Source organism: Podarcis muralis, chromosome 15 (genome assembly GCF_964188315.1).
Source record: "Podarcis muralis chromosome 15, rPodMur119.hap1.1, whole genome shotgun sequence".
Lineage (NCBI taxonomy): Eukaryota > Metazoa > Chordata > Lepidosauria > Squamata > Lacertidae > Podarcis > Podarcis muralis.
Window position 1 is genome coordinate 14,648,393 of NC_135669.1, and position 17,773 is coordinate 14,666,165.

Genomic DNA, 17,773 nt, shown 5'->3' on the forward strand with positions numbered 1-17,773 from the left:
CTGCCGCACAACAAGGAGCGTCAGAAAAAAAGCTACCATTGGCACCAAGGGGAGTCTCTCTCCTACCCGCAATAAGCCTTAGAGTGCACAGGAAGGTAATACAATTCAGTACAAACTTAGAGTGATGTAAAATATTAGAAATGGCTGCTGAGCAATAGCCCTGCGCCAGATGACCTCTTCCTTATAGGAAGAGATTTTTTTTTCAACCAGTACAACAGCATACCCTAAGGCAGCAATATATTTCATTGTTCCTAGTCTTGGCTTGTTTTTCACCCTCAAAGAAATAAATTGATTACTTCTATGTTGCTTTAAGAGTGGTGGGGCAACAGATTCTGTAAAATGAGGTTGCAGGTGCAGGTTGCAGAATGTGTCCCAACAGGAAAGGGTCTTCCAGATAAAATGGCAAAGGATGACTGCAAAGAGTTAACCTACCCTCAGGTGGCACAATGGGTCAGTGCAGCTGGCTGTTAACCAGATGATTGGTGGTTCAAGCCCACCCAGCGATAGCTGTGGCAAGGATTCCTGCCTTGCAGGGGGTTGGAGTGGATGACTCTCTGGGTCCCTTCCAACTTACAATTCTGTGATACTCACGTTGAATGTCAATGGTGACAGAGGTCTCCTTTCCATTGGGAATGGCCTTGTTGGTAGCTCGACAGACGATGGTCTGGCCGTTCTCAATGTCGGATGGGGAGACAAAGAGTGTGCTCATAATGCTCTCTCTCTTGCCGTCACGAAGCACTGTCTGCAGAAGGAAAGAGAAGTCAACAGTTACCACTTTGGGGAAGAGATGACCGATCTACAGCAACGTGTTGCAGGTTTTGGAACAGGACCAGCCTTTGGCTTTGGAACTGCACCTATTGATTGAAAGCCTATTTCCTTGCATTTTCATTAAAATAAATGCCCAAGGCAGCTAACAAACAGAACACTGTCAAACCCAACAATAAAATACACATGCACACAACTAGCTAACTATAAAAGAGACAAGAGGGAGCAGATAAAACATTTCAATTACCAAGACAAGGAGATTAAAAGTGAAAGCTCAACATGCCAAATGCGTCTTGGAATGCCATCAGATTTTTTTTGGGGGGTGGGGGTGGTTAGACAAACCTCCCTTGGCAGTTTCAAAGTCTACCTGTAACCTAGTTAATTATCAGTTTCTGCAACAATATACAAACCAAACCACAGGCATCCTTCAAAATATGCACCACACCAAATCTTGAGGCGCCCTTCTCCAACCAAGTAATGTTTACAGAAACGCATGTGCATTTAAAAAATGCATATATTTAAGAAAATAGCATACAAAAAAATTTGCCATCCTCTGGAGCCAGACCTGCCCTCTTGCATTAATTTCGGATGTTTGTCACTTATTCCAATGTGCACTTTCAGTCGGCACGTTTAATCCTGTCTAGTCAGACAGGCCAGGCATATGAATAAAATAGAATATTTAAAAGCTCATTAACACACTGCACTTCTTCACGCCTATCAAGAGGGCACCCGTGTCTGTGGTGCTCCAGAGCCAACCCTTCACACTTCCAAATACCAGAGGTTGCCCAGGTGTGCTCGCTGGGGAGCTGGAATTCTAAAGCTTTGCTTCCCTGTAATGCTTTATGAGAGGAGCAGGAACACGGCTTGGCACAGAATTAATCTGCTGTCAGATTTGATCTGAATCTTTCACTTGGCTTCCTGGTAGCTACATCGGGCCCTGGGAATTGAGATATATTCAGCCCAGACAGGTGCCCAAGTGCAGGCAGTAATGCTCACCTGCCTGGGCCTTTCGTAAAGCTATTCTCATCCCATGCTAAGCAGACAGTGGCAGACTTTGGGGTCTCAAATTTCAGTGGTGCCCTGTGCAATGCCAAAATTCAGTGCCTTCTGCTTCTAAATGATAGTTGCTGTGTCCTCTGTGCAGCCCCAGAGGCTCAGTGCCCAGTGCGACCAAACTGGTTGCACTCCCGTAAATCCGTCTCTGACTGTGGGACCCTGCAGGGCTGGGTAAGGCCCCAGGGAGATTGCAACCATTGTGGTGCCCTCTAGAGGGTTTGGACTACAACTCCCGTCATCCCCAAATGGGGGCTGGGAGCATTATAACATCTGGAGAGGCTCACACTAGCTACCCCTGCCCCTGAGAAGTTTGATTGCGACAGACATGCTTCTCTGTGGACACATGCAGTTTGGCTGGGGAAGTGAGTGTTTCTGGGCATGTGCAAAATGACAATAGCAGCAGCAGCAGCAATTTTGATTTTTTTTTTTTACTTGCCCTTCACCATGAGGTTCCAGGAAGGGTTGTTGCTATTGTTGTTGTTAATTTATTTATTAAAGTTGCCAGTCACTTTGTACAAAAGAAGAACTCTTAAAGCAACTTAACAAATAAAATCAATTTATTATTTTAAAACAATGGTTTAATGATTTAAAACTGCACTATTTTTAAAAAATCCTTTCTGTTCGTTTGTTTCTGAGCCACTGCATATGCCCCACAATAAGAACATAAGAACATCCTGGATGGATTAAAGCGAAGCAGCCTATCTCTCCCATCAGTCCCAGCCAGCATGGTTAATGGAAAGGGATGATGGGAGCTGGAGTCCCAAACATCTGGAGAGCACCAGGTTGGAAAAGGCTGGCCTAACAGTTCATTTAAACCAGGGATGGGGAACTGGTAGCCCTCCAGATCTTGATGGACTCCAACTCCCATTATCCTTGGCCACTGAGCATCTTGGCTATGGTTCATGGAACTTAGAGTCCAACAACATCTGGAAGGCCACGTATTAACCATCTCTGATCTTGACCAAAATTATGTTTCCAGCAGTGACCAACCAATGGTTTGGGGTAAAGCTACAAGCAAGGCACCATGGCAGCTACTGTCCTTATCTAGCTCCTGGTACAGTGGTACCCCGCAAGACGAACGCCTCGCGAGACGAAAAACTCGCAAAACGAAAGGTTTTTTCGTTTTCGAGTTGCCTCGCAAGACGAATTTCCCTATGGGCTTGCTTCGCAAAACGAAGCTTGCCCCGGGGACAGCGGGTCTTCTCTTTTGAAGCAAGGGGCGGCGGGGAGATCGCTTCTCCCCACCGCCCCTTGCTTCAAAAGAGGTCTGCCCCCGGACCTCTTTTGAAGCAAGGGGCTGCGGGGAGATCGCTTCTCCCGGTGCTCCGAAGCGGGGTGGGGGGGGGGGCGGGAACACCTGCCCCAGCCGCCGGGCTTCGTAGTGCTGCTGCGAAGCCGGGCGGGGGCGGGAACACCTGCCCCAGCCACCCCGCTTCGGAACGCTGCTCCGAAGCAGGGTGGGGGGGCGGGAACACCTGCCCCAGCCGCCGGGCTTTTTAGCGCTGCTGCGAAGCCGGGCGGGGGGCGGGAACACCTGCCCCAGCCACCCCGCTTCGGAACGCTGCTCCGAAGCGGGGTGGGGGGGGCGGGAACACCTGCCCCAGCCACCGGGCTTCGTAGCGCTGCGAAGCAGCGTTCCGAAGCGGGGTGGCTGGGGCGAGAACACTTGCCCCAGCAACCGGGCTTCGTAGCGCTGCTGCGAAGCCGGGCGGGGGGCGGGGACACCTGGCCCAGCCACCCCGCTTCGGAACGCTGCTCCGAAGCGGGGTGGGGGGGGGCGGGAACACTTGCCCCAGCCACCGGGCTTCGTAGCGCTGCTGCGAAGCCGGGCGGGGGGCGGGAACACCTGCCCCAGCCACCCCGCTTCGGAACGCTGCTCCGAAGCGGGGTGGGGGGTGGGGGCGGGAACACTTGCCCCAGCCACCGGGCTTCGTAGCGCTGCTGCGAAGCCGGGCGGGGGGCGGGAACACCTGCCCCAGCCACCCCGCTTCGGAACGCTGCTCCGAAGCGGGGGGCGGGGGCGGGAACACTTGCCCCAGCCACCGGGCTTCGTAGCGCTGCTGCGAAGCCGGGCGGGGGGGGGGGCGGGAACACTTTCTGAAGGCAGGCGGGGGGCGAAAGTCTTTGTCCCCCCTGCCTGCCTTCCCAGGGGCTTTTAAATCGCCCCGGACAGCGGAGAAGTCCTCCGCTGTCCCGGGGCGATTTTAAAATGCCGCCCGCCAGCATTTTAAGATCGCCCGGACAGCGGAGAAGTCCTCCGCTGTCCCAGGGTTTTTTAAAATGCTGGGGGTGGGAAGAAAAGCCCTTGTCCCCCCCCCAGCCTTCAGAAGAGGTCCGGGGACAGTCTGTCCCCGGACCTAGTCTGAAGGCGGTTTCCCTAGGAACGCATTAATTGATTTTCAATGCATTCCTATGGGAAACCGTGCATCGCAAGACGAAAAAACCGCAAGACGAAGAGACTTGCGGAACGAATTAATTTCGTCTTGCGAGGCACCACTGTATTTAGAGGCATACTGCCACTAAGCATGGAAGCTCCATCTCAATATCCTATCTAATAAGCATTAATTTTGTGTCAGAAGCTGGGAAATCACAGGAAATCTGCCCTTGCACACATCTTAATACATTCCCTTTCTCTACCTTATGGACATACCCAACTGTGTACTTCCTGGCTGTTTATCCTTGCCATGGATAATCAGCAAAGTCTTCAAATCAGAACGATTTGAAGGCACTGAAAAACCAACCAGTCTGAGCTTCCTTGAGAAGTTCAGGGTTAAACCATCTGGAAGTGACTGACGTTCCATGCAATGGAATTTTACCATTCCATTCAGCGCCTTTTGGATTGACCCACCCATTGTTCATCCTTGTAAATGCAGCTACATAGATCTCAATGTACCAGGCATGGCATTATCTCAAAGGACTGGGGGAAAGCACATAAAATAGGAACATAAAAACAAGCCTGAAGGAGGCCCCAACCCGCTCACAGGTCCTTGTATGATCAGTGGAAACAGTTGGTCCTGGCAATTATTAAACACTCTCAATTACACTCTGATAATTGCCACCTGCCCTGATTTTAACTTGTCTGAATTAATTTTAAGATGTATTTTAATTAATTGATGTCTGTTTTTATGCTTATTGTGTTGTTTTTATGTTAGCCACTCTGAGCCTGGCCTTGGCTGGGGAGGGTGGGATACAAATAATAATAATAATAATAATAATAATAATAATAATAATAATAAAGCAGCCTTGTACTGAGTTAGTCCATCTAGCTCAGTATTGTCTACACAGACTGACAGCAACTGGCAAGGGTTACAGAGAGCCTCTTCCAGGACTATCCGGCGATGCAAGGGATTGAACCCAGGGCATTCTGCAAGCAAGGCAGATGCTCTACAACTGAGCTATGGCCCTTCCCCTAAACAGGCACTGGCTGGAGCTACTACAGTGGTGCCCCGCAAGACGAATGCCTCACAAGACGGAAAACCCGCTAGACGAAAGGGTTTTCCGTTTTGGAGGCGCTTCGCAAAACGAATTTCCCTATGGGCTTCCTTCGCAAGACGAAAGCCCATAGGGAAATCTCCGGGACAGCGGGGAAGCGCAGGTCCTGGACCTCTTCTGAAGGCCGGCGGGGGGCAAAAGTCTTTGCCCCCCCTGCCTGCCTTCCCGGGGGCTTTTAAATCGCCCCAGACAGCGGAGAAGTCCTCCGCTGTCCCGGGGTTTTTTAAAATGCTGGGGGTGGGAAGAAAAGCCCTTGTCCCCCCCCCAGCCTTCAGAAGAGGTCGGGGGACAGACTGTCCCCGGACCTGGTCTGAAGGCGGTTTCCATAGGAACGCATTAATTGATTTTCAATGCATTCCTATGGGAAACCGTGCATCGCAAGACGAAAAACTCGCAAGACGAAGAGACTTGCGGAACGAATTAATTTCATCTTGCGAGGCACCACTGTACACAAATCACATGCTACCCATTCCAACCTGCTGCCATTTTGACTCTGTTCTGATTCCCCCAAAGCCAGGAGGAATGTTTCTACCTGGGCTGGGTTTTAGCATGGTGGAGTTCAGGCAGTGGACTAACATCATGCTTGTAGCTATTTAACTGGACTTTAATTGAATTTTAATAGACTTTTAATGGGACATGCAACATTTTATAATATTTATAGAGAATATTAATCTGTTGCCAACCCCCCCCCCCAAGCCTTTGGTAATGAGGAAACGGAGCACTGAAATAGGAAGGCGGTTTTAGGAAATGACAAGTGGGTGCATATTCAAGCCTACAGGAAGAGGAACTTAGTAGGGGGGCAAATACTGAGGAGTGTGTGAGCCACAGCTGCCCATATGAATATAAGAAGAGTGCTGCAGGATCAAGCCAAGGGCCCATCTAGTCCAGCACTCCATTCAGAGGCCAACCAGATGTCTGCAAGCACCATTGGAGGGCGACAGCACTCTCCTCACCCACTGCAATTTCCAGCAACTGGTACTGAAAGGCATACTGGCTCAAACAGTGTAGGTGGAGCTGTTCTTTTGGTCTTATGCTGGCTTCTTTCTCCATCCTCACTTTCATGCCTTGCTGCATTCCATTCTTCCTCCAGGAGGGAACAAGCCTACAAAAAGCGGAGGCGGGGAGCAGAGGAGCATCCAAATGCAAAATGCTCTACCAGAACCAGGGGAAGGAAGAAAAAAAACCAACCCCTTCTCTTGACAGACTTGCATATTAATGGGCTAGACAGGAATTAATTCCATCCAAGTCAGAGGAGGGGGGAGGTCAGCCCTTTTGCGGTTCTAATTAGCATCGGCTGCTGCCCGAGATTCCGGGAGACAAGGTCAAGCTGTGGACTTAATTGTTCTGCTGTGTCCACATGGCATTCGGGGAAGAGGAAATGTGTGCTTGTTGTGTTGATCAAGATTACACAAGAAGGGGGTGGGGAGGAAATATCCTGTGAGAAACACAGGGAAGGGATTTGAAATCGCCACTGCAAAAACAGTGCCATCATGCTGCGCTTTAAAAATCCGTGGTCCCCCACTCCCACCCCCACATCATCTCACATCCACCTTCTTTCTCCTGCAGCTTTGGTACACAGCAACCCGTTGGCCATTTCCTGAGAGATTGCTGATGGGAGGAGAAATGAAATGTCTTAGGATTTGGGTGCAATAAAGCAAGAATCCTCCTATAATACTGCAGGCAAATCAGATGGCGGTGAGAGAAAGGTCACGCCGCTTATGCAAATCAGATGCTGGATTCTCCGATAGCAAGCAGAAGGCCTGGAGGATGAGGCTGGCTAATGCAGATGAAGCTGCAGGCAGGCAACAGAGGCGGCCTGGACCAGAGCATGCTGCCGCTAGCCAAGGACTGAAATCCAAGAGACGGTTTGTGCATCTTGTTTTGCAAAGGAAGGATATGGGATTTTGCTTCTGCCTTCCTCTCCTGCCCCTGATCCCTGGCCAGTGTTAGTGTAAACTGATCAGCATGCAAATCAGCTTTTCGAACAACCTCCCTCCATCATGAGACTGAAAACCCACACTATGTTCACTAACAATATGATAACGTTGCTGGGCTTTAGTCATCATTCGCTCTGTGGAAATGCACTGAGTTCGTTCATGGCTGCTGCCCACATTCAAGATTCCTGTGCATTCATCAGAAGGTAAGAAGGTGTTAGGAAAGAATTGTGATTCAATAGCAGAGCATCTACTTTGCACACAAAAGGTCCCAGGTTCAATCCCTGGCATTTCCAGGTAGGGCTGGGAGACATCACTGTCTGAAATCCTGGAGAGCCGCTGTCAGCCAGTGTACTGAGCTATGGCTTTGACTCAGTGTAAGGCAGCTTACTATGTTCCTAACGGAACATGCACATGCACAAATGTATGCATCTAGGCTGGATAGCTCAGTTGGTAGAAGATGAGACTCTTGATCCCAGGGTTCCTGGGATCCTGCATTGTAGAAAGTTGGATTAGATGATCCTTGTGGCTCCTTCCAACTCTACAGTTCTATGATTCTATGCATGTAGGGTCTCTGTGCAGTTGGAGACTCAATTCAGGGTCCCTAATTGCACGTGGTCATTTGAGCAAGACTCTTGTGACAGCCTAAACTGGGTTCTTAGATTATAGGTCAAAGTGCAACATGCTGCTGCAGAAGGGACCTGCACAATTAGGGATGTTTGAAGGCACTGCTTTCCTTTCCGCCCTGTATTAGCCGCATGCAGCACTGTTTCCATTTTGCTTCAGTTCGGCTTCTGCCAAAAACTACTTTATGCACCTCACTGTCCTCTGTGACAAAATTACACAATTTACATACCTTATGTAATGAATTATGCAAATTACATGAACTACATAAATTAAACTGTCGTTACATTATTCCACTCCATTTTAGTGCAAAAGAAACACGTTGCAAATGGGGAGGGATGTGATCAATTACATATCTCTCAACTGTGGACTGAAAGCAACCATGGCAAGAGGATCTCAGCAGCTGAGATGGAGAACCAGGCAGTCTGTAAGGTACTTGGGGCCCAGATTGTGGGAAGAACATGGGACAAATAAGCCGACACTGGAAATCTTAGATTCTATTTCTGTTTTCGTTGGAATTCTCCAACATTCCTACCAGCCCTTTGGCTCATTTCTGCTTTGAAATCTGATGTTCATGAAAGCTGAAACATCTGGAAATTGATGTCAGAATTAGTTATCCTTTTATCTTTCCCAGGAAGTAATCCATGAGCAGGATGAGACAGGAACATAGTACAGGAAGATATTAGCTTATTGAAATACGTTGTCTATTCCATTCCATAGGCTCGGGGAAGGCCATCATTTTGTTAAATAAAAATACATATTAAAATTTTAAAAATGTGTGTGTGCTCCATTAAAGTATATGTAGTACAAATTAAAATCCAATTAAATAGGCATAAAAATAACATTAACTGGCCTACTCCTCTGCTGCCTTAACCTCAGAGATACCATAAATAACCCCTTTCACTTTGCCTCCTTGCAGTGCAGATGTGGCACATAGTTTTTACCAGCCCTACTTTCTTGGAAAGGCTGTACCCCAGAGCATCCACCCTGCATGTGGAAGATCTCAGCATCTCTAGGTAGGGCTGCTGAAATTCTGGAGAGCCATTGCCCATCAGTGCAGGCAGCACTGAGCTAGGTGGACCCATCTGACTTAGTTTGACTTCATCTAAGGCAGCTTCCAATGTTCCTCTGTCCTAGGAAAGGCCAGGTTAGTAGGTACCAAGGATCAGTCGTGATCCTACATCTTTGGAACTTTGGAACTCCCTCCTCCAAAAGTTTCCTTTGGCCCCCTGTGGGTTTCAAACAGATCCTTTGAAGTTTTTTTATTCCATCAAGCTTTTCAAATATTTTGCCGCTGGCTCACTACATTTTAGCCAGGTGCTTTTTAATGGATTGTTTATAATACATGTCAAATTAATGTTTCAATCCCAGTTATTATTATTGTTTTTTAAACTGCCTTGTGAGGGCTTGGCCCTCAAAGGCGGGATGCAAAGAGGACAGGTAAAGGGTAAAGGGACCCTGACCATTAGGTCCAGTTGCGGATGACTCTGGGGTTGCGGCGCTCATCTCACTTTGCTGGCCAAGGGAGCAGGCATACAGCTTCCGGGTCATGGGGCCGGCATGACTAAGCTGCTTCTGGTGAACCAGAGCAGCGCACGGAAACGCCGTTTACCTTCCCGCCGGAGCGGTACCTATTTATCTACTTGCACTTTGATGTGCTTTCGAACTGCTAGGTTGGCAGGAGCAGGGACCGAGCAATGGGAGCTCACCCCGTCACGGGGATTTGCACCGCCAACCTTCTGACCGGCAAGCCCTAGGTTCTGTGCTTTAACCCACAGTGCCACCCGCATCCAGCAAAGAAGATGCTCTACCACTAAACTAGGGGCTTTCTCCAAATATTTGGCAAAGGGATGTAAATATGCACTTAGACTGTAGCAAAAACTTCAAGATGGCCAAAGACAAAGTTGCGCTTGAAAGGTATGAAGGTGATATGGGCATCTCAGTGATTGTTACGTATAAATACAGAGAGATCACTGTGGTTTCTTTTGCTCCCTGTGCTCTTGCACTTCTCGCCTGCCTGAGAGGCACCTTAGTGGCATTTCCAGCAGAAGAATTTTCTTTTCAGTGGAAACAAACTCTTAGAAACTAATATAAATGCTGCACTTGGGCACAGAACACTCTTTGAGAAATTGTAGCCTGGTGTCAAGCTCACAGCAGGGGACGTAAGGAGGCTACACAGACTGGCTAAGGCCTCCACACCTGCACTGGAGACCATTTTGCCCTGAATAATGTTTATTTTGTCAAAATGCTTGCTTTAAAAATTCTGTTCCTGTGCTTGCTCACAATCCATTTCACCAAGCTGCCTGCCATCACCTCTGCCCATATGCAGAGGCAGTTTCAGGCCATCTGAGAAAGCTTGTAATGTTATTGCTGCAATTAAAATGCACTGACAGCCTTATAGCCAACGTTGCTCGGGAATTCTAAGAAACAAACAAACAAAGACAACAACAGTTTTGAAATTAGCGGTTTAAATCCGTACAGTATTGAAAGGTTCGGTCCACCATCTTGAGTCAAAATGGTATCCATTTATGTATCTAAACAAGGGTGAAAATACGCTCCTTGATCTCAAAAATCATGTTGCTAAATTTGGACAAGCTGTCCAAATGCACTGCGAACAGAGAAACAAAGCACTTTTCAAAATACATAGTAGAAGGGGAGTTTCTGATCATTAGGAAAATAATAATAATTTCCCTCTCTATACTGATTAGTATAGAGTTCCCTTCTCTCTATACCAATTAGTTTCTGGGCTCAATTCAATGTGTTGGTTTTGACCTATAAAGCGTTATGTGGCTCAGGACCCCAATACCTCAAGGGCCTCTTTTCAGTGGCTGGGCTTTTATATTTGTGTGTGTGTGTGTGTGTGTGTGTGTGTGTGTGTGTGTGTTTAATCATCATTTGTTATGACCTTGGAGATCTGATCTCCCTCCTCTACCTTTCCCCTCTCCTCTCCTTTTCTTTTTCAAGAGGGGTGACCCTGCTAACTTTTACTGTTTTTGGTGCAGTAGAATCTAGAAGCACCTTAAAGAAAAATGGATTCATTATGGCCCAAGCTTTGGGGGACTTCAGTCCATCAGATGCATGAAGTGTTATCCTGAGAGACAGGTATGCATACACACACTTGGTTTGTGGCAATGGGGATTGTAAACAGTGAGGTCAGAGGGAAATGAAACACAGAAAAGTACAAGCATTGATAATCATGTAATTAACTGCAGCCATTCACAGCTGATATCCTGGCAATTAACAGATACAGTGAGATGTTTAGGGGGGGGGGAAATCATTGATCTCAAATCAATCAATCAATCAATCAATCAATCAATAGCATTGAACCTTCTGCTGTATTGTGATTTAGCAGACCTAGAATTCTAGTGTTAAGCAAATTAACAAATACAGTGTGATAAAAACTCCTTCCTCAATTCAATCCACAGCTGATAGCATCAAACTCTTGATGTGTTGTAACTCTGCAGACCTGGAATTCTATTGCTGTGAGACAGGGAGAATATATCTCTGTCCCACCACAAAAAGTCCTCCCAGTCTAGGATGTGAGGACATTTGAGACAACTTAGCTAAGTGGGTCTGGACTGGGTCAATGCCTGGTTGAAAGACCCTTTGGGAATGCTATGTATGGAACCTCGAGTTCCATGATGGAAGATTGTAGAAATATATATTTTTTACTAATAATGTGACTTGAGTTCTCCCTGTGAAGGTCCATCTCTAGGTCAGCCAAGTCATCACCACCTGGGTGGGCCTTAGCTGTCCTCTTTGACACCCACCCTGACCCCAATTCCAAATCTCAGACCCTTACCTTGGAATAGGTTGCTCCATTTATTACTTCTCCTCTCCTCATCCAAATAATGGATGCTGCTGGTTTAGCATTGTCCGCGTGGCAGGTCAGATTCAGAGGATCTCCAGCTCGCAGACTAATGACGGGCCCTCCAATAATTATGGGATCATCCGGAGGCACTGTAGAGAAAACAGAGGGTGGTGCAATTTATGAGCTTCAGAACAAAACCCACCAGATTAGAGAGTGAGCAGGATATACCGATCCAAGAGAATAAGCATGACACAATATGCTGAAATCCACACTTGATCTGCAGAATGAATCAGCCAAGCTGAGGAGGCATAAAAAAGAAAGAAAGATTGCTTCTGGCAGCATCAGCACCAGCCATGTTGCCAACAGTACAATAACAAGGTGTTGTACAATAGGGGTGCATTGAAATATAGTTTCATAATAAGGCACTTCATACATGGAGAACTTGCTGTAACCCAATAAAGAGATGTACACAAAGGGATTTAAAGCACATTGTATAACATGCTTTGATCACATATTTGTTCCCCCATTCAAGGCCTTTGGTTAAAGAGTGATACAGAGAGTGAGTTTTCTCCCAACTCAATACTTTTTGTCTGGTGCTGCTGTTATTCTAGTGCACACAATTCCTGATTTTTGAGGTCAAAATGAAAAATGTGCATTTATTCGGGACTAAATCATCCAGAACTTGAAACGTGTGCTTTTGTGGAAGAAGCTTCCATTGTGCAGGGTGTGAATACCAGTTTGGTATGCGAATATGGAAACTAATACATGGGGGAGGGATTTATTGTAGATTATGAATACAGATTTTTTATTTAGTTTAAAAATAATATGAAAAAAGTTTCTGTGGTTAGCTGGGTTACCCTTTGGAGTGCATGGGGAATGCTGAACATGGCTGCTTATTTCTCCCACTTGCTCAGCCCCACCCCCTTCCTTTATTTTTTCACATGTTACAACAAAACAAGGAGAGGGAGAGCAAATGTGATGTAGGTGTGCACCCTCTTATTTTGTTATTGCAAGAGTGATTTGGACTTACTGCATTCCCAGTATAACTTACATGGGCTGTACTAAGCTGGAAGGGTGAACATGTGAAGAAGTTGAATCTTATTCAGTTTGATTGATTCCTACCTCCTAGTATTTATTCATTTACTTACACATGCTGTGACATGTTCCTTATCGCTGCCCAAGGTCCCCAGGATCCTCACAGCCCCAGAGTAAGTCTTATCTCCAAACAGTGAGTCCCTTACTCTTTACATTTGGGTCCTCTTTTCATCACTAGATCCTGCTTCCATAACAAACTTCCTACAGCTCTCCTACCTCACCACTGGGGTTGCTAGATCCAGATCCAGGACTTTGTTGTTGCTTCTAACCACCTCCTCCTTTCTGCTAAAGCTGTCCTCATGATCTAACCTTCTTTCTGCCTTCTGCCCCCATGGCTCCAGGCTCCTACCCTCTTTGCCCAGGACTGTCTCAGCCATGTCTGAGGATCAGACCTGCATAGCCAAAAAGATTCCTCACCCCGGGTTTTTAGGAGAGGAAGGTGGATGTCATCAAAGGGACATGCTCTCCATCAAGGCTGTTGGTTGAAATCAATCCTATTTAACAGTCTAAGGTATTTAGGGAACAAAGAATCTGATTTCCTTTCAATACATTACTAAGTGTACCAGCTTATTCCACAGATGTTCTATTACTGTTTCTACACTAGACATTTATGGTATCTGCAGGTAGTCGACAGACAGTTTAGGCTTAGGATGGGTTTTCTTTGCAGAACCTTTATTGTCTGAGCGAGCTTTAGATATGAAAGCAATAACATATTTCCTCCACTTTATTTATTTACCACATCGCTGATGGGCTTCTCCTGCTGAGGTGCACACATATTACTTTATGAAGGCCGGGGGCAAAAGCTGTCATTTAGTCCAGAATGCAAAGCAAGAGATTTGGTCTAAAACAAAGAACAGTGGTGTATAACTAGATTATTTCATTCTATTTGAGACATGAATCAGAGCACTGGGCGACAGCTTTCGCAGCTGAAGCCGTGAATATGTTCATGTAGCTCCGTTTGTGTGTCTGTTCCAGGAGGATGTGGAGTATCAATTTTAGGTTGAAATGGGATGTTACAAGAGTCATCAAGAACCCACTGCCTAGAATCACTTCTCTGCTATTTCTTGTAATGTCTACTGTAACATTGTGCAAGCACTGAGAGCCCTGCATAATTCCTTCAAATTGAGATCTCGGGTGGTTGAGTGTCGACACTATTGCATGCAGAATGGCAGTACCGATAAATAAGAGGCAGGGATTAGCATGCCTGGGAGAATTCTGAGGTATGCAAAAGTACTAAATATTAGGAGGAAAAACCAAAGCAAATGCGCACCAAGCATGCTCAGTGGTTTCAAGGAGCCACAGAATGTTGGATGTCAATTGTGCAATTCTGTTAAGAGGTAGCTATCCTGACGCGGGTGGCACTGTGGGTTAAACCACAGACCCTAGGACTTGCCGATCAGAAGGTTGACGGTTCGAATCCCCGCGACGGTTGCTCGGTCCCTGCTCCTGCCAACCTAGCAGTTTGAAAGCCTGAAGTGCAAGTAGATAAATAGGTACTGCTCCGGCGGGAAGGTAAACAGCGTTTCTGTGCACTGCTCTGGTTCACCAGAAGCGGTTTAGACATGCTGGCCACATGAACCGGAAGCTGTACGCTGGCTCCCTTGGCCAATAAAGCGAGATGAGTGCCGCAACCCCAGAGTCGTCCACGACTGGACCTAATGGCCAGGGGTCCCTTTACCTTTACCTATACTGTGGCTTTTTGTTCCAGGTCCCACTTCTCCTCTGTCTCCCCTATGATACAAACTAATGGGATGTATCTAATGCTCTTGTGCTAGCAGATGGGTGGGTTTTAAAAATGTGCAACAGAGGAAACCAAGTCACCAGCTGTGCCAGCAGAAACTAATTGCACAACAGATTGAGCAACCAAGTCACCAGCAACCTAGACATGGATTCTCTTGCTCAACAACTTTCCCCTGGTGCCAAACATTACACCAGCAGAACAAGGATAGGACTTTTAACTAAGTGATTTCAACTTTGCGCTACCTTGGATACAGCCCAATTTGTTTATTTTAACAGATTGTCTTAATTTGTTTTAAACCTTAGCTGCATCATGCACAGTTCTTTATTTAAAATCCTATTCATTGCCATTCCCTGTCGCCTGAAAGATGAGCATTGGTCCTATTTTCTGCACAGAGCTTGATTTTGACATTCTTCAGATTATAATATCATTGAATCACCCAAGTCTATAATTCTGGGGAAACCAGTCAGGCCAGTAAGGAAACCACTTAACAATAATAGGCCAGAGCAGGTCATATAGTATTTCCTAATTTATTTATTTTTTAAAAAGCATTCAAAAGCCACTTGCTCACTGGTCAGAGCAGAAGAGGATTCTCATAATGATTTGGAACAGGTCCACCAGTAGTCAACAAACAAATCTGAGGAAGGTACAATAAGAAGCCCTAAACCCAATTCTTCAGCAACGGTGGAAAGGCAGTTCTTTATACTTATTAGCACAATTGCAGGGACTTTTTTTTTTATTGTATCACCTGCCAACCCTTGCTTAATAAACAAGAGGCACTCCTCATCTCAAGGGAGGTTCTGCAGCTATCTCTCTTATCAAATAAGACTTTGCTGTGAATTTTGACTCAGATGACATCAGGGATCTTTCATCCTTCCTCTAGAAAAAAAACATCCATCATTCAAATTGCCATCTTGACAGCTTGCTAGGAGTGTGTGTGTGTGTCTCCATCCCACATTACAGGCGCAAAAAAAAAGGGGGGGGGGGAAGCATTTTCAGAGAAGCTGAGGCCTGGAGAGTTTATAGCACCCATGTGCCACTAAATTCTTACACTGCCATATATCTACGTGTCTTTAGATTTATAATCCACTCTTTCCACATAGGCTCAGAGCAAGCAGCAACATTATAAAAACAAGCTAACACCATAAAATTAGTGATGGGCGAATTCCCCTTGGCTTGCCTCAAAACACATTTTTTAGAGCTTTCTGAGACATTATTTTTTTAAAAACCAAACCCCAAGTATTCTCAAGGAAAGCTTAGAGGAAAACGAATGAACAATGGAGGGCACACCCCTTCCTTTTGAGCTGCTTGTACCCTCCTCATAAACAGCACCTCCATCTTTCAGAAGGGAGGAGGAGTAAGCAGTGCTGAGGAGAGCTTGCTAGAAAGAAGGGAAGCATTTTCAACCTCTCTTTATATGAAAGAGACACTCCCAGGCATGTTCAAAAGTGTCACTTCCTGCAGGTAATGTGGGGATTGGAATTTGCTCTGCCTCCAGATTCAGACTCTGTTTTGAGCCAGAGCCACATCATATCCCTCAACTGTCCTGTTTTAAGTGGGACATCCCAGAATGAAAGAAGCCATCCTGGCTTCTGATTGGATCCTGGAATATCCTTTATTTTGGTCCAGTGCTGTGGTGCAAGTCAGCTAGCTCACACCAGAGCACCGGACCAAAAAACCTTTTTTTTTTGGTGTCTCACCCTTTTGTGCAAATCAGTTAGCTCCCACGAGAGCTCAGCACCAAAAAAGGAGTAGGTTGTTGGAGGGTATGCCACATTTGAAAAAATCTGGGTGTATGCTTCTAGACAATGAAAACGATGCTAGTCCAAGTATGGTTATATGCTAGGAAGGGATGGGCAGATTTGTAAATACAGTGGTACCTCTGGTTGCGAATGGGATCCATTTTGGAGGCCTGTTCACAACATGAAAAGAACGCAACCCACGTCTGCGCACGTGCGGGTTGCGATTCGCTGCTTCTGTGCATGCGCATGACGCCATTTTGCACGTCTGTGCATGCACAAGTAGCGAAACCCGGAAGTAACCCTTTCCGGTACTTCCAGGTCACCACGGGACGTATCCTGAAAGAACATAACATGAAGCAGACGTAACATGAGGTATGACTGTATCAGTTTCTCATTTTTTCCAAGCTTAGGTTTCGTTCTCCACATCACTTTGCAATTTTTTTTTTTTAAAGTCCTCATGAAAATTCACCAGCATTTTAGGGCAAACTTCCCCTGATGTACACATTTTCGTGCATTTTTTCCTAATACACAGTTTTGCAAAGCAATTGTGTCTAATATAAACCTAAGAGCTTGCTGGAGCAGTCCAATGGACCATCTAGTCTAACATCTTCTTCTCACAGTGGCAGAAGAAGAAGAAGAGTTTGGATTTGATATCCCACTTTATCACTACCCGAAGGAGTCTCAAAGTGGCTAACATTCTCCTTTCCCTTCCTCCCCCACAACAAACACTCTGTGAGGTGAGTGGGGCTGAGAGACTTCAGAGAAGTGTGACTGGCCCAAGGTCACCCAGCAGCTGCATGTGGAGGAGCGGGGAATCAAACCTGGTTCACCAGATTACGAGTCTATCGCTCTTAACCACTACACCACACTGGCCACTCGAATGCCTGCTGAAATCTCACAAGCAGGACCAGAACACAAAAAGCATTCTCCCTTACTGTGGCTTCCAGCAACTGTCTCACTGAGCTATGGTTCTCCTCTCTATTTACAGCCTTTCCCCCAGATGATGGAGAACTGGGAAGCTGGATACCTGGGTCAAGATGCTGTACCTGAGGTGAAATGGGATAAGATTCAGGTGGGCTTTTTGTGCTTATGTATTTTAAACCTCCAGAAAGGTGAATTGCTTAAAGCACGGATGAGAACCAATTTAGAATATAAACACAAACTTTAAAAATTACACTATTAAAATAACATTAAGTCTCTTCATTAGAATACTGTACATGTGCACGTGCGCGCACACACTTTTATACCCAGTGAAAACATGGAGACTATACTGAGCATGAGTGACAAGTGTTCAGACCTAACTAAAATATGTGTATTAGCTGTGACTGCTCACTCTAAAGTATCAGGAATTTCACAAGAAGCTTTCCATTACTATGCTGAAATTAATCTGAAACCACTACGTTTGCCAAAGAATGCATCATGCTTCAGAGGTGGGAATCCGGATCTCATTTGTTCTGACTAGTAATATGTAGAGATGAGATTATCCTCCTTTTCTTCTTCTTGCACTTTCCTACCA

At 46.1% G+C, this 17,773-nt stretch overlaps 1 protein-coding gene across 3 annotated transcripts in view; it reads right to left on the minus strand.

Annotated features, from left to right (window-relative positions):
* Positions 1–17,773, minus strand: part of KIRREL3 (kirre like nephrin family adhesion molecule 3) — a 775,275-nt gene that overhangs the window by 181,137 nt on the left and 576,365 nt on the right. For all 3 annotated transcript variants that reach the window (XM_028708148.2, XM_028708150.2, XM_028708149.2), the window contains 2 exons: positions 11,674–11,831; positions 592–742 (listed from right to left, as the gene is read on the minus strand). In XM_028708148.2, the coding sequence (XP_028563981.1) occupies positions 592–742; positions 11,674–11,831 (309 nt within the window). The remainder of the gene's footprint in view (positions 1–591; positions 743–11,673; positions 11,832–17,773) is intronic.